The sequence below is a fragment of the Bubalus kerabau genome, chromosome 18 (assembly GCF_029407905.1).
Source record: "Bubalus kerabau isolate K-KA32 ecotype Philippines breed swamp buffalo chromosome 18, PCC_UOA_SB_1v2, whole genome shotgun sequence".
NCBI classification, from domain to species: domain Eukaryota; kingdom Metazoa; phylum Chordata; class Mammalia; order Artiodactyla; family Bovidae; genus Bubalus; species Bubalus kerabau.
Window position 1 is genome coordinate 58,174,838 of NC_073641.1, and position 25,565 is coordinate 58,200,402.

Here is a 25,565-nt window from a genome sequence, read left to right on the forward strand (position 1 = left end):
ACTTTGGTCTGGGTAGGGCCTGGCATTCAGAGGTCGGGGAGAGGGTGCCGAGGAGCCCAGAGGAACTTCCTGAATGTCAGGACCCAGGCTTTTGTGTTACCTGCCCCCATGGGCCCTGGGGCCTACTTGTCTGCAGGCCCCAGACTTCACCCCACCCCCTTGTCCCTGGGCTTGGCTTATTCTTGTCCACCCCAGTGGGGTCTTACTACAGCCCCTGGCCCCTCTTCAGCCTACCCATCGATTCTACTCAACAAGAGCTTGAGAATTTCCAAGCTATGAGTGACTGAGTCTTATGGACTGAGGTGGAATTAAAAGTTAATATCTCAAAGACTGGGCTGCTGGGTTTTTCTGTGTATTTTTTAACAAGCATAGTTGTAAAAAAGTCCATTGCATTGGAAAATAATGTAAGTTGGCCTCATTTTATGAGTAACTGGGGAGACTTCAGTAGTTCCTTGAGCTTGGTTGGTTGGAGTTTGAGACTTCTCTTTCTTAGACTAGAGGAAGGTGCATACCTTCGTTGTTCGATGTGCTAAGCTTTTTGTAGTTTGTGCTCTTGTGCTCAGATGCTCAGCCGTGGCTGACTCTTTACGACCCTGTGGACTGTAGCCCACCAGGCTCCTCTGTCCTTGAGATTCTCCTGGAGTGGGTAGCCATTTACTCCTGCAGGGGATCTTCCCAACCCAGAGATGGAACCTGTGCCCTCCTGCATTGGCAGGCGGGTTCATTACCACTAGTGCCATTGGGAAGCCCATTCATAATACATGTGCTGAATAAGTAGAGCAGGTAAGCCAGTTGATAATGTATCTGCATCTATACTGGTCCTTGGCTAATTTGCAGAAAATGGGACCTTTCACCTTATGACTCCCCCTGGCCCATGGGGTCTGTCCTGTTCATTCTCAGAATCCTGTTCCTGTGAGGCCTGCTTCCTTCACCAACACCCACACACCACACATGTGGGTACTCTGTACCTGTGGCCAGATTAGTCCTATGGTGTCAACTTTAAATGATCCACGTAAACTCCATTGGCCCGCAGGTTTCTGGAAGCCAGGTCTGTCTGTCACAAGTCTTCATTCTGTGTCTCTGGCCCGGCATCTTTGATAAACCATCGGTGGCCACTTAGGCTTTCGGTGGAAAAGTCCTGATTATCAGCCCCCTTCATTCTCAGAGTTAGCCCCACAGTGCCCTGGAGGGAAGGAAGGTTTATTTATGCTCTTCTATAGATGAGGAAATCGAGGGCTGTGAAAGGTAATTTGTCCCAGAGGCTAAGAGACAGTGAAGCCAGGATTCCCATTCAGGCAGTTGGACCGCTGGATTTGAACCATCATTGGAAACCACGACACGTGCATCTAACCTGGAGAAAAAAACCTAAGACAGTGCCTGCTTGGAGGGACCATTCTACAGAACACCTGACCTGTATTCCTCACAACTGTCCAGGCCTTTAAACACTGTCACAGAGCAGAGGAGGCTTAAGGAGGCGTGACAAGTAGGTAGAGTGTGTTGGATGGGATCCTGGGATGGGAGAAGGACATTAGGGAAACACTGGTGTGAAATCCACAGGAAGATTGGATTGTGTTCATGGTCATGCACCTGTTTTGGCTCCTTCTCTGTGATGAATGTAATAAGGTGTCAGCAGTTGGGGGAACCTGCCTGAATAAATGTGTGCGGACCATCTGAAGCTTTGCAACTTCTCTATAAATTATAATCCAAAACTATTCAAAAAGAAAAGGTTGACTTAAACGGCAGAACCACCACCACAAAACCCAGCGCGTTCTGTGGCCTCTCTGGCCTCTCCTATGCCCGATGCCTGTATGCCCTCCTCTGTGTCTTGTACTCATCCTCGGACACAGAGGTCTGTATCCTTGGAGAAGAATCTCGGATCTCAGCCTGAGTTAGTGATGGAGACATAACCTGGCATTGCCACGGGGCTGGCACGTAGGCTGCCTCTTAAAGAAAATGTCATTCTCTACCCAGATTTCTCTGGAACCCCAGAAGAGATGGACTGAGTTTTGTCACAGGAAAGAAATCATTTTATTTAGGTAAAGTCTTGGTAGATCTCAAGTGGAACACACACAGGCACTTAGTTCATTTAAACTGTTTCATCCTCCCCAGTGCCCCCTGGTCACCTTCCTGATGGGTGTAGCGTGTCTGTAAGTTATTTTTAAGTGCCTGGTGGCTGGAACACGGCCAAAGCTGTAGTTTTGGTGGTTGAGAGGAGAGGTTAGTTCCCGTGGTTAGTTAAACGAGGCCTGTGTGTTCTTAGGTTCTGTAGCACGGTGTTTAGAGGAAAGCGAAATGAAAGCCGGCCGAGTGCCGAAAGCCATCCTGGGTATGACGTGGGAGGCGCTGGCAGCAAGACCCCAAATACAGACACTGCCACGTTGTGTCAGGGGCCCTGTGGCTTTGGAGCACTTTGGCGAGCCATCTCGTGTGATCTTCTCGTACAGCAGACAAATTGAATGACTCCTTGTTTAGTGTGGAATAGTCTCAAGTCATTAACAGCAGTTCTGAGCTACGTGTAGTAGGGCTGGATTTGAGTCCACACCTTCCAGGGCAATGTTCAGTGCGGTTTCTATGGCCGCTTACTGACGTCTTGAGTGGCCCTCTGTCTCTCTGTGAGCAGCACCATTCCTGCAGGTGCTACTGTCTGTTCCCTGATGTGTGAGCAGGTGCTGAGCTAGGATTTGGGGTTGAGTGAATGAACACTTGTTTGTCACTTGTTCCAGGTGCTGGGAATCCACTGGCTGATGAAACAAACCCATTCTTGCCTCCTGTCGTGGTGGTGGTGGTTTAGTTGCTAAGTCATGTCCAACTCTTGTGACCCCATGGACTGTAGCCCGCCAGGCTCCTCTGTCCATGGGATTCTCCGGGCAAGAATACTGGAGTGGGTTGCCATTTCCTTCTCCAGGGGATCTTCCCAACCTTGGGATCGAATCTGGGTCTCCTGCATGGCAGGCCAATTCTTTACCAACTGAGCTTCTAGGGAAGCCCACCTCCTATCATACAGCTGATAAAAGTTCTAGTATAACACGTGTCACATAGTCAAAGCACTGAAATAACTCTTGTTTTGATGATCTAGGGAAAACATATCAACTTGTGGTCGTTGACAGGACTAAGTGCATTGCTCTCTAGATGGCTTCTGAAAGTCATGACCTTTGCTGCAAAAGTAATAGCTGATATTCCCTTGCCTGTAAATGATGGTGACTCAGTCCAAACCAGCGTAAACTGGAAAGAGGACTTTCTTGGCCTATGCCATGAGCGAGGCCAGAGGTAAAGATGGCTTTTGGAATAACTGGATCCACGGAGTGAATGAGGGTACAAGCCTGTTTTTCTTGCAGCAATTTCTCTCTCTCCCCATCTCCTCTTGTTATATGTGAGACAATTCACATAAAGTGGTGAGCCTTTTAAAGTATTCAGTTCAGTGGGTTTTAGTATATTCACTAAATATAGTACTAGAATGAATATTTGCATGTTAGTCGCTCAGTTGTGTCCAACTTTTTGCAACCCTGTGGACCATAGCCCACTAGGCTCCTTTGTCCATGTGATTCTCCTGGCAAGAATACTGGAGTGGGCAGCCATTCCCTTCTCCAGGGGATCTTCCCGACCCAGAGATCAAACCCATGTCTCCTGCATTGCAAGCAGATTCTTACTAATATGTACTAAAAGTTGTGTAGCCATCGCCAGTCTCTAACTCTAGAATATTTTCATTACTCAAAAAGGGAACCCCACGCCTCTTAGCAGTCATCCCCTGTTTCCAGTCACTGTCTACACCTGCCCTCGGCAGCCAGCAGTCTACTTTCTGTCTCTATGGCTTTTCCTTCTGGATATTGCATATACATGGAATCAAACAATATGTGGTCCTTGGAAGCTGGGTGCTTTGACTTCAGTTCAGTCGCCCAGTCGTGTCCAACTCTTTGTGACCCCATGGACTGCGGCATGCCAGGCTTCCCTGTCCATCACCAATTCTCGGAGCTTATTCAAACTCATGTCCACCTAGTCAGTGATGCCATCCAGCCATCTCATCCTCTGTTGTCCCCTTCTCCTCCCTGCCTTCAATCTTTTCCAGCATCAGGGTCTTTTCCAATGGGTCAGTTTTTTGCATCAGGTGGCCAAAGTATTGGAGCTTCAGCATCAGTCCTTCCAATGAATATTCAGGACTGATCACCTTTAGGATGGACTGCTTGGATCTCCTTGCAGTCAAAGGGACTCTCAAGAGTCTTCTCCAACACCACAGTTCAGAAGCATCAGTTATTCGGCACTCAGCTTACTTTATGGTCTAACTCTCACATCCATACATGACTTCTGGATAAACCAGAGCTTTGACTTAGAGTAATGTTTTCAAGGCTCCTCCATGTTGTAATATGTATCAGTTCTTCATCCTTTTTTAATCACTGAACAATACTCCCTTCTCTGAGTACATTTTGAAAGAATCTGTCCTTCAGTCTGTTTCCCCATTTGGGCTCTTGGGAATAATGCTGCTGGGAACATTTGTGTACAGGTTTTTGTGTGGCCATATGTTTTCATTTCCCGTGGATATATAGCTGGGAGTGAAATCCCCAGGTCGTATAGTAACTATGTTTAACCTTCTGAGGATCAGCCAGACCGTTTCCCATGGCAGCTGCACTATTTTACATTCTCGCCAGCAGGGTTTGCGTGTTCTACTTTTTTCATGTTCTCACCAACATGTTGTCTGTCTCTTTGATGGTGCTAGAAGATCTCTTAAGCAACTCTTAATTCAGGAAGTAGGATTTTATGAAAAAGATTAAATGTTCTTGAACTTCAATAAAATTCTGCAAAGGAATTAATGAGTATGCACGCAGCTGAAATGAGAAATAGCTGTTTTAAGTTTATTTACTTCCTACTGTGTTCTTGGGTCATTCGTTTTTATGAAGTAACGACAAACTCCTGTTTCGAGTATGTTTGTGTATTTTTTCTAAAAACAGATGGTAGCCAGAACACAGCCAGGATTTCATCAAGATTATCTTAACCAGTTTTTGTTGGAGTTTTTTTTTTTTTTTTAATTATTCTTGTCAAGAATAGGATAGGACAAACCTCCAGGAACTGGGAGGTAAAGGACACCTGGTGTTATGTTCCGTGAGGAGTGAAACACCATGTGATGGCCTTTTATTGTCCCTCCTGTTCTGTATCTCCTACTGTTTCCACTAAAAGGAAGAATGGAATGCAGTTCTGAAGCCAGTTGTTTTGTGTCCCTGAGAGAGGATTTCCCACTATTTTTTAAGAGTTCTTAGAACAGTTGTGCTCATTTTATAAAGTCTGCTTGGCCTTCTCTCAGCTACCTACTTCTCTTTCTTGTCTTGTTCTTCGGCTCCTCCTGTTACATAATTCCTTGCTTCAGAAGAAAGACTATAGGTAGAGGGTATTAGAATAGGCATAGTTTTACCTCCAATATATTGTAAATGTTTTAGAGCAGGAATGATTTTATGTACAGTAAGTCCCCTATGCACGAACCTTCAAGTTGCAAACTTTTCCAAGATGTGAACATACGTTCCATCAGTATGAGGCATGAGTTGTCTGATGTTGTTCCATCATGTTGTCATGATGTTGTTCCATCAGCATCAGGACAATTGCAGCTGGTCCTCTGTCTTCTGCTGCTCACAATCCTTCAGCCCTACCATCTCCCACCTCCTCTCCCTCTTCTAGTCAGTGACTCTTCTTGCCTGTTCACTCAATGCCAGGCCCCATATGCCAGCTGTTGTACTATAGTACTTATCAAGGTACTGTACCTTAAGATTAAAAATGTTTCATTTTTTGTGTCTGTTTTTTTACGTACTATTTGCATAAAAAGTATTATAAACCTATTACAGTACTATATGTCTAATTGTAGTTGAGTACTTGGGCTAACCTTGTTGGATTTATGAACAAATTGGACTTCTAGACATGCTCTTGGAACTGAACTCGTTTGTATGTAGGGTACTTACTGGTGAATCTTTCAGAGTGCCTGGTACATATGAGGGGGCTCAAAAGATGCTGGTAGGAAGGATGGACTTGTGGAAAGGTGGCTGGATTGATGGGTAGATGGATTTATGGGTGAAATGACTTACAGATTGAATGAATTTTAAATGTGTTGGCTGATTCTTTGGGTTCATTTTCTGTTGTCTTTTAGACACATGTGTTAGCTGTGTGATGATTGGTTAGCTACTAGACAGAATAATTTGTTTTTTGGTCCTTGGATTGTCACATTCCTACACTGTCTGAGATTGTCTCAGCAACTTGGAGATGATTCATTTCTTTCAGTGTTACTCTTTCTGGGATTACTTCTAGTCACTGTAGTTCAGTAGAGTAACTGAAAAGTTGTTAGGAGGAGTTGAGAAGAAGGTAGGGAAAATCAAAATATAAAACCAGGATGGAATCAGTTGGCAAGTTTGGAAGCCCAGAATTGGGAATAAACTCATTAAGGAAACCAACCCTGAGGATTCATTGGAAGGACTGATACTGGAGTGGAAGCTTCAATCCTTTGGCCACCAGAAGCGAAGAATCGCCTCAGTGGAAAAGACCCTGATGCTGGGAAAGATTGAAAGCAGTGGGGAGAAGGGGGCGACAGAGGATGAGATGGTTGGATGGCATCACCGACTCAATGGACATGAGTTGGAGCAAGCTCCAGGAGATGGTGAAGGACAAGGAAGCCTGGCGTGCTGCAATCCGTGGGGTTGCAAAGAGTAGGACGCAGCATAGTGACCAAACAACAACAAAAAGAATTCCAATTTCATAAGTCAGGTGTCTTGCCATTTAGCATAGTTTGCTTTGGTTTTAATTATGAGTGGGGGACACCGATGAGTCTTTGCATCTTTACCTGAGGAACATTGAGCAGAGATTAGTTTATTGTTGGCAAAATCTTTCAGCGTTTTCTTTTTTCTTTTCCCTTTCTACCTCCTACTGCTCATGTACTTTACATGTGATTGTCCCCGCAAAAGCAGTGGCTCACGGTGGTGACAGTTTGACGTTACGGGTGGACAGCGGGAAATGCGTGCCACGTGGCCCTTCTCACTGGGAACTGTGGCGAGGCATGGGACAGACGGTGAACTTGATTGAATGTAGGCAGCCTCGTTTTACAGCCGTACTGTGTTTAGGTGTTCGGGACATGACATATCTTGCTGTGGGAATAGTGCTGTAAAAGATACTGAGGCTCATATTTCCAAGAAATGATGTTTATGATGACAATGATGACATAGCTGATAGCCGCAAACACATTTCAGCTACAGAGAGCTGGAATACATCCCTTATTAGAAGAGCAGTGCCTTCAAGGGCTTCTATAGGCCAGTCTGGGGAGTTACGCAGCGCTTGTCACGTAGCCTTTGGGAGTGGTTGTAGGGGAGGGGTTATGTCTGTGAGTCCTGAACAAGTGTCAGCCACACATTTTCCCCTGGAATTTAATGGTGGCCTCAGCTCTGAAGGGTGTAGAACAGTTGTCCTTGGCGTTGCTTATTATAGAAAGCAAATGCCACTGCTGCTCCACAGCCCTGGTGACGTGGGACACATTGGGGATCTTCATACTGCGTATTTCTGACATCCCGGGCGATATGCTCACAGCACATTCCTTTTCTGTCCTCAGCAGTCGGTGCTGGCCCCGTGCTAGCTGAATTCTGCACCCTTTGAGAACTGAGCCCGAAACCATCTGCTTTTCAGACTCTGATGCAATAGTGCTGAAGAGGGTGCCAGCCTTAGGTCTGAAGCCCTGTGGTCACATGCAGGAAGTGAGTCCGGGGACCACTCATCCTGGTGGCCCCGTGCTCTGCTCTCCCTGCCCTGTGGCAGGTGGGCCCGCAGATCACCCATGGCGGCCAGGACGTTGGGGTCAGTGGCCACGAAGCTGCTTCACTTTTCCCGGGCCCCCTCCTGAGCTGCGGCTGTCTCTGCAGGAGAGACGTCTTGGGTTGCCCCTTTTCCTTTCATTTCTGAGTCTCCTGAGTCCATCTCCAGCCAGCAGGGCCCCTTTTGTCCCCGCCACTCTTGTTCGCACCGCATTTTTCATACTCACTTTGGACACGTGATGACGCTGTACTTCGTTCTCACCTTCACTGTTTCCAGACCTGTTGACAAGTTTTGCACTGAGGTTTGCAAGCACTTAGGGTTGAAATCTCCCCCGAGGTGAAAGAGCATAGGTTTTGAGCGGGCTTTTGTCTGTGTGGATTCCAATTGTCTGCATAAAAACGTTGTTAGATCCAAACATGAAAGTGTGTTAGCCACACAGTCGTGTCCGACTTTTTGTGACCGTATGGACTGAAGCCTGCCAGGCTCCTCTCTCCATGGGATTCTCCAGGCAAGGATACTGGAGTGGGCTGCCATTCCCTTCTCCAGGAAACATGAAAAGTACCTGTAAAAAAAACCCCCAAACGGCTGAGTAGACAGAAAAGAGAAAAAGGAGAGAGGGCCCCTAGTACTGCCATCCAGCCAGCTGCCGCGGAGACCTCGCTCCTTCTGTCGTCAGATGTTTTGAATCACATTCTGCAGCACTCCCTCCCCGCACCCAACCCCTTCCTTCTGTAAGCACCGAGCCAAGGTCACCGGAAATTAGATCTGCCCCAGGTAGGTCATGTCTGGGCTGATCCGACTTCAGGAGGTTGTGGAAATTCCTAGAATTGAGACAGTGGAGTCTGCTTTCAGTTAATGGTGTTTGAAAGCTCCTTTCCTTTGGCGTGGCTCTGAACTTTCTGTTCACTCTAGACCAGTGGTTCTCAACTAGGACAGTCCCCTCCTCCATGACAAATAATTCCCTCACCAAAAATGTCAGTACAGATGAGGTGGAGGACCCTGTGTTAGAACTTTGTATGTTATAAACGCCGTGTGTCCTTTGAGACAGATTTGAGTAATAAGGATTAGGGAAAAAAAAAGATCTGTTCAGTTGATGAAAAGGTATTCCTACTTCAACAACAAAGGTAACTATAAACGAGGAGAGATCTCACTTATATGTGGACCCTCCCCATCAGAACCACCCCTCTGAACTCGTACAGAAAACAGATAAGCGATTGCCAGAGGGAGGGGTGGAGGAATTGAATGAACAGCTTCAAATGCTACAGACTTCCGGTTGTAAAATAAGCCCTGCAGATCTCATAGCATGGTGGCTATGCTTGATAATACCGTATGGTTATTTGAAAGTTGCTAAGAGAGTAGATCTTAAAAGTTGCCATAAGAAAAAAAAACATGTGTGGTAATGGATGTTAACTAGATTTATTGTCTTGATCACTTCTCCATAGATACTAATATCTAATCATTATGCTGTACACCTGGAACTAATGTGTTACATGTCAATTATATCTCAGTTTTAAAAATGCTGTTTGAATTCTTATACTATGATATATTACCCACATCTCCTTTCTGGAATTCAGTATCTTTAAGAACAAGGGTCTCCTATGTCCCAGCCTGCCACATTTGTTGGTGTTTAGTTTCTAAGTTGTGCCTGACTCCTGTGACCCTGTGGTGTACTCTTCCAGGCTTCTCTGTCCGTGGCATTTCCCAGGCAAGAATACTGGAGTGGGTTGCCATTTTCTTCTCCATGGGCTCATCCTGACCCACGGATCGAATCTTCCACTGAACCACCAGCCCACTTGTTATATTAGACGTCTTCAAATCCAGGTTACTTCTTAGCTAAGTCATTGCAGGCTAAAAAGAAGAGCTTTCTTTTGGCTGTTGAAAATACTGCGGATTTAAATAGCCATATTAGGTACTTCCCTGATCTAGTGGCTAAGACTCCACACTCCCAATGTAGGGGGACTGGGTTCAATCCCTAATTAGAGAACTAGACTCCCACATGCTGTAACTAAAAATCTTGCATGCCCCAGCTAGAAGATCAAAGATCCCTCGTGCTGCAGCAAAGACCCAGTGCAGCTAAGTAGGTAGGTAGGGAAACGTTGTTGGTTAATTTCCTCTATCTCAAGATAGAGTGCTTTCCTCAAGATACATTTTTTAAAAAATAGCCATATTAATTTATCCATTACAATGTTATTAGATTTTCTTTTTTTTTTTAAAAAGGAAAGGCAGATCACATTCCAGAAACAAACTGATTTTATCGTGTAGGTTGTTAGGACTCCTGAACCGTGGAAGTCAACATGGGCCGAGTAGGCAGTTATGGGAGAAAAATAGGTGTGGTGCCGTGTTGTGGGTCTAAGACTGAGTTGTGTGTTTGACTAAAGAATGTCTTCTTTTCTGTGAATCTGTAATTAGAACATGCCACACAGTATGGTATTTAAAGTCCATCATCATTATCCCTTTTTAGGGTTGTTTTCCTACCTTATTTTTAAACTTAGTTTTTTTCAAAAAGTTCAGGGATGAAAATCATTCTTGAAATCAGAAGATAAATGTAGTAGTTAAAAAGAGAAAAAAAAATTTTTTTTAATGGGGCAGCAACAGGTGCCTATAATAGTGATTTTTAGCTTCTTAATTGGGGGTCAGTCAACTTTTGTGCAGAAGGGCCAGAAGGTAAGTATTTTAGGCTCTGCAAAGCTACGTTGTGTTTCCATGTTAGCAGGAAGATGCCAGGTACAACTTCTTGCCCAAGGAGTTAATGCAGGTCACACAGCTGGCTGGGGATTTGTGATTATCTTCCAGGGAGATCAGATCAGATCAGTCGCTCAGTCCTGTCTGACTCTTTGCGACCCCATGAATCGCAGCACGCCAGGCCTCCCTGTCCATCACCAACTCCCGGAGTTCACGCAGACTCACGTCCATCAAGTCAATGATGCCATCCAGCCATCTCATCCTCTGTCGTCCCCTTCTCCTCCTGCCCCCAGTCCCTCCCAGCATCAGAGTCTTTTCCAATGAGTCAACTCTTCGCATGAGGTGGCCAAAGTACTGGAGTTTCAGCTTTAGCATCATTCCTTCCAAAGAAATCTCAGGGCTGATCTCCTTCAGAATGGACTGGTTGGATCTCCTTGCAGTCCAGGGGACTCGCAAGAGTCTTCTCCAACACCACAGTTGAAAAGCATCAATTCTTCGGTGCTCAGCCTTCTTCACAGTCCAACTCTCACATCCATACATGACCACAGGAAAAACCATAGCCTTGACTAGACGAACCTTTGTTGGCAAAGTAATGTCTCTGCTTTTGAATATGCTATCTAGGTTGGTCATAACTTTCCTTCCAAGGAGTAAGTGTCTTTTAATTTCATGGCTGCAGTCACCATCTGTAGTGATTTTGGAACCCAGAAAAATAAAGTCTGACACTGTTTCCACTGTTTCCCCACCTATTTCCCATGAAGTGATGGGACCAGATGCCATGATCTTCGTTTTCTGAATGTTGAGCTTTAAGCCAACTTTTTCACTCTCCACTTTCACTTTCATCAAGAGGCTTTTGAGTTCGTCTTCACTTTCTGCCATAAGGGTGGTGTCATCTGCATATCGGAGGTTATTGATATTTCTCCCAGCAATCTTGATTCCAGCTTGTGCTTCTTCCAGTCCGGCGTTTCTCATGATGTACTCTGCATATAAGTTAAATAAACAGGGTGACAATACACAGCCTTGACGAACTCCTTTTCCTATTTGGAACCAGTCTGTTGTTCCATGTCCAGTTCTAACTGTTGCTTCCTGACCTGCATACAAATTTCTCAAGAGGCAGATCAGGTGTTCTGGTATTCCCATCTCTTTCAGAATTTTCCTCAGTTTATTGTGATCCACACAGTCAAAGGCTTTGGCATAGTCAATAAAGCAGAAGTAGATGTTTTTCTGCAACTCTCTTGCTTTTTCTATGATCCAGCGGATGTTGGCAATTTGATCTCTGGTTCCTCTGCCTTTTCTAAAACTAGCTTGAACATCAGGAAGTTCACAGTTCACATATTGCTGAAGCCTGGCTTGGAAAATTTTGAGCATTACTTTACTAGCGTGTGAGATGAGTGCAATTGTGCGGTACTTTGAGCATTCTTTGGCATTGCCTTTCTTTGGGATTGGAATGAAAACTGACCTTTTCCAGTCCTGTGGCCACTGCTGAGTTTTCCAAATTTGCTGGCATATTGAGTGCAGCACTTCCAGGGAGGGAGGCCGATAATTGGAGCAGAGATACTCTCTACCACAGGCTTCCCTGGTGGCTCAGTGGTAAAGAATCCATATGCCAATACAGGAGATTCAGGTTGGAGCCCTGGGTCAGGAAGATCCCCTGGAGAAGGCAGTGGCACCCCACTCCAATATTCTTGCCTGGGAAATCCCATAGACAGAGGAGCCTGGTGGGCTACAGTCCATGGGGTCACAAAAGAATCGGACATGACTTAGTGACTAAAAAACAACATGTTCCTCTAACAGTCTTATCTGGAGATGAGCTTGGACATGGCTCCTGATAGCCTTGTATCCCCCTCCTAGTCTATGTTAATAGAGAGCGGGGACTTAATGAACCCAACACAAATCAGTCTTCAGAGTTTTAATACAGCTGGAGAAGAATCCCATGGACAGAGGAGCCTGGCAGGCCATGGTCGATGGGGTCGCAGAGAGTCAGACACGACTGAAGTGACTAAGCATGCACGCACGCACACATAATCATTATTCCCGTGTGTGTGTTTCTTGACATCACCATTGGTCAGTTATAGAGACATGATTGGGTTTTTCCCATTATGGAATGGTTAAGAATATTCATGTACCACTGAGAAGTATATAGGCTGGGATTTAAAGTTTTTAAATGGTTTGAAATGACCATGTGTAATTACATACAAGAAAATCCACCCATTGTAGATTTACAGTTGAATGGAGTTGAGGGCATTTAGACAGTTGCTGCATTTAGACAGTCATGCCGCCATCAGCACAGTTCAGTTTTAGAATGATTCCGTTGTCCTCCCCACCCAGGTTCCTTCTTCCACATGCAGTTAGTGCGTCTCCCTGCCCCGACACCTAGCCTTTGGCATCTATTCATCTAGTTTCTGCATCTATGAATTTACCTCTTCCAGAAATTTCATATACATGGAATTCTATGATATATACTTATTTATGTGTAGCTTCTTTTACTTAGTGTAATGTTTTTGAGTTTTATCCTTGTTGGTGATTCTGTGATTTGGTTTTTTCTTCTATTGCTGAGCCTTTCATTGTATAGATTTATCACATTTTATTTCTATACCTGCTGATGGACATTTGAATGTGTAGACAAAAAAAAAAGTATTGCCTGCCTTTCCCGTTTAAAAAAAAAAAGAAAAAAAATGAGGGTTCTCACCATCAGCCACTGTAGCCACCCACAACAGTGTACCTTGAGGGGATTCATCTTCTCATTCATACACAAAAATAGCATCCTGGCCTTAGATAGTTAAGATGCATATCTGGGGAATAAATTCAATGAGCCCAGACTCTTGCATCTTCCCGTACATAGAAAAACACTGTAATTGTTAACTTGAGATGCTGGGTTTTGTGATTAGCAGTAATCTCTTGGTGTTGGACCACTTTTTTTCTTCCCCACCCCCAGCAGAAGCTCCAGTATATCCTGGCTCCTCGCTTGCTTGTTTGGAACTGTTAACTCAGCGGAGAGGCTGGCGCCCGGGCAGTAATCCTCTGTAAGATCCCCAAATAAAATCTAACCTGCAACTTTAGGTTGTGCATTTTTCTTCTGTCGACAAGTGATTTCTAGAATTCAGCTGTTATGAATAATGCTGCTGTGAATATTAGCTTACAAGGCTTTTGAAAAACTTGGAGTAGGCAGATCTCTGGGAGTTGAATTGTTGGGACATATGGCAAGATTATATTCTGAATTTAAGAAACTGCCACACTGTTTTCCAAGCTGGGTATACCATTTTATATCGCCACCAGTTTTTCCACATTGTCACCAACACTCGGTGTGGTTGGTCTTTAAGTACAGCCAGGAAGTCATTCGTTGGCAATGGAAAAATGGAATCTCTGTGAACCTAATTTTTAAAGGAATGGTATTACTTGTCTCCTTATCTTACAAGATTGCCCTCAAGTTCAAAGAGATGGGAATTTCTGGCCAAGTGCTTTATCTTGTAAAACTGTTAATGGTGATTGTGTGCAGAAAAGTTTTTTAGAAGTTGAATTTAACACATACCTGTCTCAGATTAAGATGAAAACATCCATAGTTTTAATAAAAGGTGTTATTTTGTGATACAACTTGTTCCACCTGCTTTTAAAGGCATATTTTTACTCCAGTTGTGAATTTTCCCCATATGCTAGGAGTTTTCTCCATATGTCTGTGTTGTACATTAAATTATCAGTCTGTTTAACAATGACAGAATATAATGGTTTGCATATGGTTGGGTGCATTTTTCTTCTCCACTCAAACTTGGATGTTCTGGTAAATGTCTGTCTGTGACTTCGTTTTCAAATGCCTGTGGGTGGCCTCTTTTCTGGACCGGGGTGTATGTGTTCTTTTCGAATAGAATGGAAGCAGAAAGTTGGAGGGCTGAGAGAAACCACCCAGAACAACCTATGTAAAAAAATATCCATTGCACCAGTTTTACTTTGCAAGTCTGATTCTATGAAAATTGCCTGTTTAAACTTTTTCAGAGAAAAAAGCGGGTGTTTTGAATGCATTTCCCTTCCTATCTGGGGAAGACAGTGTTCAGGAAAACTGGTTAGGGGGCTCTGGATTGGAAATCAGGGCTGGATTTTGTAAGATTTGTTTTTCAGCAGCTCTTCACACCTGTTGAGAAAGACCTTTGGACTAAGGAAGTTGAATTGTGTGTTTTTCGTGTAGGCAGGACTGTGTCAACAAAGGGCTTGGTAATACTTTCAAATGAGAAGGTTCTAAAAGAGCTACAGCAAAACTCAAGTGAAAGAAACGGCACACTGTGTAGCCTCTGGGAGTCGGGAGGTTTATATTAATCCTGGTGACAATTTATATTAATTCAGTAATGTTTCATAACAGAATCTTAATTCATATAGATAGACAATTTTGAGACTTGGGAAACAGACATGAAATCCTTTTTGATCAAAGCAGTGCAGGTGGTAGTCATAGCAAACAGAAAGCTTTGGACTCAGGATTCTGGGATGGAGGTCCACTGTGATTATTTTATGGTTTTACCTAATGAGTAAAAGCTCTTGTGTTATGACCTTGAAAGTTTCCATTTGAGTGTGTGTTTGCGTGCTCAGTCCTGTCTGACTCTTTGTGATCCCATGGACTGTAGCCTACCAGGCTCCTCTGTCCATGGGATTTTCCAGGCAAGAATAGTGGAGTGGGTTGCCATTTCCTACTCCAGGGGATCTTCCCAACCCAGGGATTGAAGCAGAGTCTGCCAAGTCTCCTGCATTGGCAGGTGGATTCTTTCCATGTAGGTATTTGAAAGCCTTCAGTGCTGCAGTGTCTTGACCTGTGCGTTTTAAAAAGGCTGAAAAAGTAGTTAAGACGCTTGGAAGTCTCTATCTAGAACATTACAAATACTGCAGTTTTGGTGTGAAATGGCATTTAAAAGAGCAGTCTTAGAGATGCCTGCAGTAAATGTTCTTGGAAAACAGCTGTTTGCTAATAAAGAAATCAGGACTGCCCAGCAGTTGTGTCCTTCTTTCTGGATGTTTTAGTTGTTTTCTGACCTACTAGTGCATTTTATTTATTCATGAATTTCTTTAAGGAGACAAATAGTGTGATGTGTGGAAAGAGTATGGAATAAGGATTTGAAAAGAGACTAGCTTGTGACTTTAGATAAGGACTTAAGCTCTGAACTTGAGTTTCAGGGCAAGGATTCCTATCTTACCAAAGGTTAAGTTAGCATCAGGGTTATTGAGGCTCTTAGCACATGACTGGGACACCTCATGGACACCCTATTACCGGAAGCTACTGTTTATGCCAGTAATAACATAATTTAAAGTACCATAAAGTGCTGAGTATACTTAGTTCACTTCTACATTGTTTATCCCCTTCCATCTCTCTCTGTGTTGAGATCAGTAGTAGTCCCTTACATGAGAAGTTAAATGTATAACCAATATATTTGACTATTTCATTTAACATCTCAAATTAAAACAATAAGCAGATCAATGAAATGAGGTTGAAAATTCTAGTAAAAGGAGCTTTAAGTGCTATTCTTGTATCAAATGATAATTTTGGTGTGTTTCCACTGTTTCATTTTTGTTGGAGTTGATGAAATTGAGCAGAGTAGAAATAATATGAATAATAAAGTGGTTGCAGCACATTGGGTATACATTAAGTCATAAAAGTAATTCTTTTTTTTTGAATTAGTTCAGTTTAGTTGCTCAGTCGTGTCTGACTCTTTGTGACCCCATGGACTGCGGCACGCCAGGCCTCCCTGTTCATCACCAACTCCCAGAGTTTACCCAAACTCATGTCCATTGAGTCAGTGATGCCATCCAACCATCTCATCCTCTGTCGTCCCCTTCTCCTCCTGCCCTCAATCTTTCCCAGCATCAGGGTCTTTTCCAGTGAGTCAGCTCTTCGCATCAGGTGGCCAAAGTATTGGAGTTTCAGCTTCAACATCAGTTCTTACAGTGAATATTCAGGACTGATTTCCTTTAGGATGGACTGGTTGGATCTCCTTGCAGTCCACAGGACTCTCAAGAGCCTTCTCCAACACGACAGTTCAGAAGCATCAATTCTTCGGCACTCAGCTTTTTTTACAGACCAACTCTCACATCCATACATGACCAGTGGAAAAATTTTAAGTATTTTTTAATTGACGTATAGTTGATGTAGATTATTGCGTAAGTTTCAGGTGTACAGCTTAGTAGTTCAGTATTTTTGCAGATTATATGCCATTGTGGATTAATGGGTATGATGTATGATATGGATATAATTCCCTGTACTATAGAGTATATCCTTTTTGCTTATCTATTTTATATATAGTAATTTGTATTTGTTAATCCCACACCCCTAATATGTCCCTCTTCCCTCCTTTTTCCCTTTGGTAACCACTAGTCTGTTTTCCATGCCTGTGAGTCCGTTTCTATTTTGCATATATGTTTGTTTGTTTTATTTTTTTAGACTCCATATATAAGTGATATCATACAGTATTTGTCTTTCTCTGTCTGACTTATTTCACTAAACATAATGGCACCCCACTCCAGTACGCTTGCCTAGAAAATCCCATGGACAGAGGAGCCTGGTGGGCTGCAGTCCATGGGGTCGCTAAGAGTTGGACACAACTGAGCAACTTCACTTTCACTCTTCACTTTCATGCACTGGAAAAGGAAATGGCAACCCACTCCAGTGTTCTTGTCTGGAGAGTCCCAGGGACGGGGGAGCCTGGTGGGCTGCCGTCTATGGGGTCGCACAGAGTTGGACACGACTGAAGCAACTTAGCAGCAGCAGCAGCAGCAATTAATCTAGATCCATCCACATTGCTGCAAATGGCAGTATTTCATTATTTTTTATGACCAAGTAATTTTCATGTTTATCTATACATCACATCTTCTTTATCCAGTTGTCTGATGGGCACTTGGGTTGCTTTCCTGTCTTGGCTATTGTAAATAGCGCTGCTGTGAACACTGAGGTGCATGTATCTTTTGGAACTAATATTTTTTCCTTTTATGGATATATACTCAGGAGTGGAATTACTGGATTATGTGGTAGTTCCACTTTAGTTTTTTAAGGAAACTTCATACTGTTTGCATAGTGGCTGCGCCAATTTCCATTCCCATCACATGTATAAGAATTGCCATAAAGGTAGCTGTTTATAATTTGAATGACCAGTGAACACCCAGTAATTTCTGCAAACATTTTTATCACTTGTCCTTGAAAACAAACGGTTTTCATGTTGGGAAATCAAAGAAAGAAGAAATTCAGCATTGGAAAGCCAAGTATTTTGATTGTCATCTCATTTATCCAGTGGGGAAGTAAAAAAAGAGAAATAAAATTGATGCCAAAACATTTTGCCCCAGGTTAAAACAGTAGGATCTGAAAGTTGGGCTGTAATTCCAAACTTTGGGGTGCGTTTGTTATCTGGTGGAATCCTGCCAAAATTCATACTGGTGGGACTGGGTTGTAATACTTACTAAAACGGAATCCCTCTCTTGGAGAGGTCAGTGGATTTTATACAAGGAGGAAGTCAGTGCCCTCCAAGTGGGCCAGTGCTTGGGGCTTGGACTCGGGAAGTTGGAGCCTGAACGTTCTGTAGAGTTCTGAACTTCGGGCGAAGCAGTGTGGTGACCTGATTAAACTTGTAGTTTCTTCATGTGAGACGCTGGGCAGGCTACCTCTGGATCTCCACTTCTCCATCTATACAGTGGGTAATGACGCTTGCCTCAAAGGGTGGGTGTGTGTGAATGAAACGAGATAATCCACAGACATCAGTTGCATTTTAGTACGATTTTCTCTGTCCTTTCTTTTCTTCCTCTGTCTAGTGGGGCTCTCAGTCACACTTGTATATATGTAAGGCTGTGGGTATATGTGGGCTTCCCTGGTGGCTCAGATGGTAAAGAATCCACTGGCAACGCAGGAGACCTGGCTTCAGTCCCTGTGTCGGGAAGATCCCCTGGAGAAGGAAATGGCAACCCACTCCAGTATCCTTGCCTGGAATATCCCGTGGACAGAGGAGCCTGGAGGGCTACAGCCCATAGGGTTGCAGAGTCGGACACGACTGCTCAACTAACACACAAGGCTGTGGGTGATGCTTTCTTTGAAGATTCATTCCTTGCTTATTTGAGAAAGACATATGCTTTTCAAAAAGTGATTTTTAAGGAATTTAGTTAAGTATAGTAATTTTATGGGTGGTGTTTTGCCACATAGTGCAGTTCCAACACATAGTTATATTCTGTCTGTTTTATTTACAGGGAACACGGGTCTGGCTGAGAGAAAACGGCCAGCATTTCCCCAGTACCGTAAATTCCTGTGCGGAGGGCGTTGTGGTCTTCCAGACGGACTATGGTCAGGTGAGCTGAGAGCCTGCCGCTTCGTACCAGCCGTGTTCGCTTCCTCGGGGGGCCCTGAGTGAGGGCACGTGTGTTCATTCCCCGCTCCCCACCCCTCATGCCCTAGGCATCTTTTCTCAGTGATGAAACAGAATCCTAAAAGGGGAATGTGTGATGCACACCTTGAGTGTGTGAGAGACACAGTAAAAAAATTCTCCCAAATGGAACACAAAGTGTTCCAACCAGGACAGGACAGAGGAACACTGTACTTGGCTGGTTTCCTTCCTGGGAATCAGGACTAAGCAGGAGTATAGGGTGGTCATCGGTTTCACGGCGACCTTCCCTTCAAGTTTGTAAACTTGCCTAGTGTTGGGAGTACTGGTCTGCCAGTGAGACTGTAGCGGTGACCTGGTCCCTGTAAAGACAGGATGGAGCAAATCATGTCCCCTGAGCCTCCTTATCCACCTTGTGAAGCAACTGAAGAAGCTCCTCTGTCTGTAGGAACCACTGCTCCAGGGTGCCCATTCTTTAGTGTGAAACAAGTGAAGATGACCGAGAACGAATTCTTGAATCTACCAACTGGCCCATTGATTGTATTTGGACAGTTGAAAAGGAGCCTAGCTTCTCCATTTTATAAGGAAACCAATTTACAATAAAAAAAAAATTGAAGTCCAGGTGGTTCAGTGGTAAAGAATGGCCTACCAATGCAGGAGACACAAGAGATGTGAGTTGGATCCCTGGGTCGGGAATATCCCCTGGAGGAGGAAATGGCAACTTGTTCCGGTTTTCTTGCCTGGGAAATCCCATGGAAAGAGGAGCCTGGTGGGCGACAGTCCATGGGGTCATAAAGAATCAGACATGACTGAATGACTGAGCGCACACACAGACACATACATAGTTAATTTACAGTGTTGTGTTTCAGGTATACAGCAAAGTGATTCGGTTAAATGTAAATACATACATATATTTCAAATTCTTTTCCCTTATAGATTATTAGCAGGTATTGAATACAGTTCCTTGTGCTATACAGTATGTGCTTATTGTTTATTTTATATATAGTAGTTTGTTAATCCCGAAGGAAACCAATTTTAATGTTATACGTGGGTCCCTCCTTCAGAGGCACATTAAAATCAAAGACATAAAGAAACGAAAGGAAGTTGTGTGCCACTATTTAAAATTCATAGGTTCTGAATTTGTTTGCGAGTTGCTTTGAGAACAGACACTTCAAGGTCAGGCTTGTGTAGTATGCGGCTGATGGGCCACTTGTTTCTCGAGACCTTGAGCAGAGATGAGCCTCTTTGTTGTACACTCCTCATTTCTTGGCTTGATAAGCAGTGGTGTTTCTGGGCTATTTCACAGTTTCTCAGTTCCTTTTTCATCTGAGCATCTTGAATGCTCTTCAGGATTTATCTGGTGGTGACGATACAGGTGTGATATGCAGATACAGAGTAGGGGTGGTGGGTGCAGGGAGAGGGGGCTGAAGAGACCACCTGTCTTACAGCCACCGCTGCACAGTCTGGGCTCTTTCTCATCAGGTTCTCAGGTAGGGTGATGTGGTCTGTAAACTAAGGACCAAGTGACCTGGCCAGCACTTTTGTGTCTTGCCTTCTCCCTTTCCCCAGATGAGAATTCAGCTCCTTTCAGTCCTTGTACATACTTCTCAAGATGAGGTAAAAAGACGAAATAACATTTAAGCAGTGTATCTGACCTGACGGAGCTTCCTGAAATTCTTTTTTTTCCAACTTACTTTTAATCCTAAAGATACTTTATTCCCCCCCACCTTTTTCCTCTTAAAAAAATTGTGATGCAAAGCACATGATGTTAAAACTCCCATTTTAACCACGTTGAAGTGTACCGTTCAGTAGCTGTAAAGTGCATTCCCGTTGTAGGGCAGTGGGTCTCTTGAACTTTTTCCATCTTGTGATAATCTGCCGAGACAGTGTATCCAACAAACGTGTAATTCCCCCCGTCCTTGGTAACCACCTTTCTACTCTCTATCTCTATGATTTTGATTCTTTTCAATGCTTATATGAGTGCAATCATGTAGTTTTTGTCCTTTTTTGTTACTGGCTTGTTTGATTTAACATAGCATCCTCAATATTCCAAAGATGCTTTCTATTCCTGTTGAACTACGCTTTGCTCAGCAGAGGCTTCTCGCACAGCATTTCTAACAGCCTCTAAGCTTCCTGCCTATGTCATGTGGTCAGCAGTTGGGGACGTGTGATGCTGTTGCCAGCTGGTTGATGGGTAGCCCTCAGCATCGAAAGGGATGGTCAAGCCAGCAGTTTTGTTCTTCTTGACTTGTATTTATGGACCATGGGTTTCAGAAAGAACTAAACCAGAAAAGTATATACTTAAACATGAAGGCGACTCCCGACCTGGGAGTCTTCAATCGGTCATCAAATCCTTGGTCTTACGTTGCCCGCTCTGTCATTCCCAAGTATAACAACTGTAATTAACTTGGTGACCCATGTAGGAAATGGTTTGAAATATGAGGAAAGTGAGACAGGTTGGAAAGACGTGGCTCCGACGTGGCTCGAGAGCTGGCAGTGGCCGAAAGACTTCTCGTTTCTTTTTCTTCTGACCTACTTCTTCCTACCCTGACAGCACAGCTTCACAGCAGAACATAACAGGCATAAGCACCAAGGATTAGAAGTTCTTTACCTGGTCCTGGTGCCCAGGCCGGACACACCCACTGTTTATCTGAACAGAGAGAGAATCAGCTCAGAGATGGAGAGCATGGCCTTGTCCTGGTCAAACATGTGGTAACTTTTACAGTACCGGCCAATTTCAGACCAATCTGGTTATGTTATTATTAAGATACTGGTGTTTCGGAGGGAAAGAGAGGATAGGGAGTTATTTTATGGGTCCGGAGTTCTGGTTTCAGAAAATAAAAGTGTTCTGAAGATGAACCATGGTGTTGGTCACGATGCGAATGTACTTAATGCCACTGAAAGGTACACTTAAAAGTGATTACAAAGAATTTGACACCCAAATCCTTTACAAAGAGCTTTTGTGAGGTGCCCTCTTTACTTTGGGAAATAAAGTATCCTTTAGAAAAGACATTATTCAGCCTTGTATTAACTTAGTGCTGGTTTTTAAGTGCTTTCAAAGGTAACCCTTATGGCAGAAAGTGAAGAGGACCTAAAAAGCCTCTTGATGAAAGTGAAAGAGGAGAGTGAATAAGTTGGCTTAAAGCTCAACATTCAGAAAACGAAGATCATGGCATCCGGTCCCATCACTTCATGGGGAATTAGATGGGGAAACAGTAGAAACAGTGTCAGACTTTATTTTTAGGGGCTCCAAAATCACTGCAGATGGTGACTATAGCCATGAAATTAAAAGACGCTTACTCCTTGGAAGGAAAGTTATGACCAACCTAGATAGCATATTCAAAAGCAGAGACATTACTTTGCCAACAAAGGTCCGTCTAGTCAAGGCTATGGTTTTCCCTGTGGTCATGTATGGATGTGAGAGTTGGACTGTGAAGAAGGCTGAGAGCCGAAGAATTGATGCTTTTGAACTGTGGTGTTGGAGACGACTCTTGACAGTCCCTTGGACTGCAGGAATATCCAACCAGTCCATCCTAAAGGAGACCAGTTCTGGGTCTTCATCCGAAGGACTGATGCTGAGGCTGAAACTCCAGTACTTTGGCCACCTCACGTGAAGAGTTGACTCATTGGAAAAGACCCTGATGCTGGGAGGGATTAGGGGCAGGAGGAGAAGGGGACGACAGAGGATGAGATGGCTGAATGGCATCACCGACTCGATGCACATGAGTTTGGGTAGACTCAGGGAGTTGGTGATGGACAGGGAGGCCTGGCGTGCTGCGATTCATGGGGTCTCAGAGAGTCGGACACGACTGAGCAACTGAACTGAACTGAAAGGTTGCCTAGGGCTTCTCTGGTGGCTCAGACAGTAAAGAATCGGCCTGCAATGAAAGAGGACCCAGGTTCGATCCCTGGGTTGGAAAGACCCCCCCCCCCCACCCCCCGAGAGAAGGAAATGGCAACTCACTCCAGTATTCTTGCCTGGAGAATCCCATGACAGAGGAGCCTGGCAGGCTAGTCCATGGGGTCGCAAAGAGCTGGACATGGCTGAGCAATTAATGCAAAGGTCACCTGGCTAAAAGAGAAATAATGATAGAGAATGTTAGAAGGTTTAGCAGTTATTCTTGGGATTAGACCCTCACAATTTTAAGTGTTGGCATGTTGTAAACAAGTCTTTTAAAGGTAATTAAAAGCAGTTTGCTTCCCTGGTGGCTCAGTGGTTAAGAATCCACCTGTGCCTGAGTTGGGAGGATCCCCTGGAGGAGGGCATGGCAACCCACTCCAGTACTCTTGCCTGGAGAACCCATAGACAGAGGAGCCTGGCGGGCTACAGTCCATGGGGTCTCAAAAGAGTCAGATATGACTTAGCGACTAAACAACAACACAAGGGCAGTGTGGTTAGGGATCACATCATGGATAAGCCACAGGACGGATGAAAGACATCAGCCATGCTATATCAGGAGAATGACTGCTTGTGGTTGGGAAATATTTTTATAGGGACAGAATCATATGCAGGTTTTTTAAAGTGCTGTACCGTCAACATCTTTAACCAAAGTGATGATGATGAATTCTAGAAACCTGTTAGGTGATTCAGCAAGGGGATCTGGTGATGACAGAAACACTGAGGTCTTAATGCGTGAGAAGAGGCTGAACAAAATTATTTCATGAAATGTGTGCGGAAGAGCGGATTATTTCTAAGTCAAGTCTCTGTGAGATTAAAAGGCAATGTGCAACTAAATAAATCCTTCTATTATAAAAATTCAAAAAAAAGATTACAGTAGCAGATTTTATGTGAGTGTGTACATCTTATCACAAATGGGTCCCTAAAATGGGACCATGGGGTCATGGGGTACAGAGGAGTTAATACTGTATTGTCTTTGGTGAGAGCCCTGAAGGGCCCGTTTTGTTCTTTCATTCAGCCTCTTAACGCAATCTGGAATTCCATCCCCTGACAAAATTTAAATAAATTTTAAATTAAAAAGATATCAGTGTTTGAGATCAAATGGTAATAGGTGAAAACTATCTCATTTTCTGTATCTTTATTAACAATTTCAGTAAAATTTTTATGCTACCAAAATATGACCTCTCAGAATCCATGAACAGTTTTCAGACTGTTAGCTGAGTCTCCCTTTGGTTTAGAGCAGTGTCTGGAGAATCCCATGGACGGAGGAGCATGGTAGGCTGCAGTCCATGGGGTCGCAAAGAATCGGACACGACTGAGCAACTTCACTTTTCACTTTCATGCATTGGAGAAGGAAATGGCAACCCACTCCAGTGTTCTTGCCTGGAGAATCCCAGGGATGAGGGAGCCTGGTGGGCTGCTGTCTATGGGGTCGCACAGAGTCGGACACGACTGAAGCGACTTAGCAGCAGCAACAGAAGCAGCAGCAGTCCCTCTCAAACCTTACATACAGGAATCACCCAGGGGTCTTGTTTCTGATGCAGATTCTGGTTGGCGGGTCTGAGGGGGTGGGGGTTGGTGATGCTGAGAGTCTGCATTTCTCACCAGCTTCCTGGTGGCGGGGGTGCCGCTGGTCCATGGTCCACATTTTGAGTGGATTTACGAAACATTGTGGCAAACTGCCTTAGGGTCTTTGCTTCTCCAGTGAGGAGTGGGACGTGCTCTTTCCTCCTACATCAAGGGTTTCCAACCTGTGGGTCATGGACTGGTACTGATTTGTAGCCTGTTAGAACCTGGGCCGCATGGCAGGTGAGTGGTGGGTGACTCAGTGACGCTTCATTTTTATTGACAACCACTCCCATGGCTTGCATTACTGCCTGAGCCCGTGTGTGTGTGTGTGTGTGTGTATATCACTTGGTCCTGTCTGACCCTTTGCGACCCCATGGAGTATAGCCCACCAGGCTCCTCTGTCCATGGGATTTTCCCGGCAAGAATACTGGAATGAGTTGCCGTTTCCTTCTCCAAGGGATCCTCCCAACCTAGGGATTAAACGCAGGGTCTCCTGCATTGCAGGCAAATTCTTCACCCTCTGAGTCCCCAAGGAAGCCCCTTTTCCCTGTGTGCACCCCCTAATTCCAGCAGTTACTTCACCTGAAGTGTGGCCTGGGATTGTGCTGACTGCAGTGAAGTAATGCTCAGGTGGATTAAAGAGCAGTTTTCAAAATCCTGTTTTTGTGTTGGAAACCAAGCAGAGCCGCAAGTAACTAAAGTCCTGAAATGGGGTGTGGGACCGTGGGGTAGGTCGGAGATAATACTACGTTGCTTTGCTAAGAGCCCTGAAGGGCCTTGTTTTCTTCTTTCAGTCAGTCTCTTAAGATTTTGCACATGTGCTCAGCTGTTCTATATTTTTTCCCCCCAGGGAGATAACTTTTATATTAATCTAAAATTCCATCCCAGGCCAAAGCTTAAACTACTGTAGGTTGGTCCCGGGAATACAGAGGACCAAAGCGTTCCCAGTTGACTCATAACTTATGTTATACTCGCCGTGAAGTATTTGCAGATGGAAAAAGAAACGTGCGAGCGACATGCGAACACGCTGTGTTGAAAAAATGCATAGTTGTGGCCTCCGGAGGAGGAAGCACGTGGGCAGGTCAGCACGTGCTCCAGTGAGCGATGACTTGTCTATTTGCACAGCACGCCTTGGACAGAGATGTAGGAAAGAGCACCACGATTCCCAGGTTCTGTAGGGAGCGGATCTGGCTCTAGGATCAACTCTGGTGAAGAGGATAGGATGGAAGCTGGCACTAAATGTGTGTCCTTTCCATAACATTCACCAGGCATGCTGGGCAATCCAGGAAGCGTCCTTTTGAAACAGTGTAGAATTGACTGAT

General features: G+C 44.3%; 1 protein-coding gene across 6 annotated transcripts in view; it reads left to right on the top strand.

Moving 5' to 3' along the window:
* The window catches only part of MYO10 (myosin X), a 258,499-nt gene that overhangs the window by 37,700 nt on the left and 195,234 nt on the right, over positions 1 to 25,565 (top strand). For 5 of the 6 annotated variants that reach the window (XM_055554772.1, XM_055554774.1, XM_055554770.1 and 2 more), the window contains exon 2: positions 18,646 to 18,744. The exons of the other annotated variant lie outside the window; for it this stretch is intronic. In XM_055554772.1, coding sequence (XP_055410747.1) covers positions 18,646 to 18,744 — 99 coding nt within the window. The remainder of the gene's footprint in view (positions 1 to 18,645; positions 18,745 to 25,565) is intronic. 6 annotated transcript variants of the gene reach the window in all.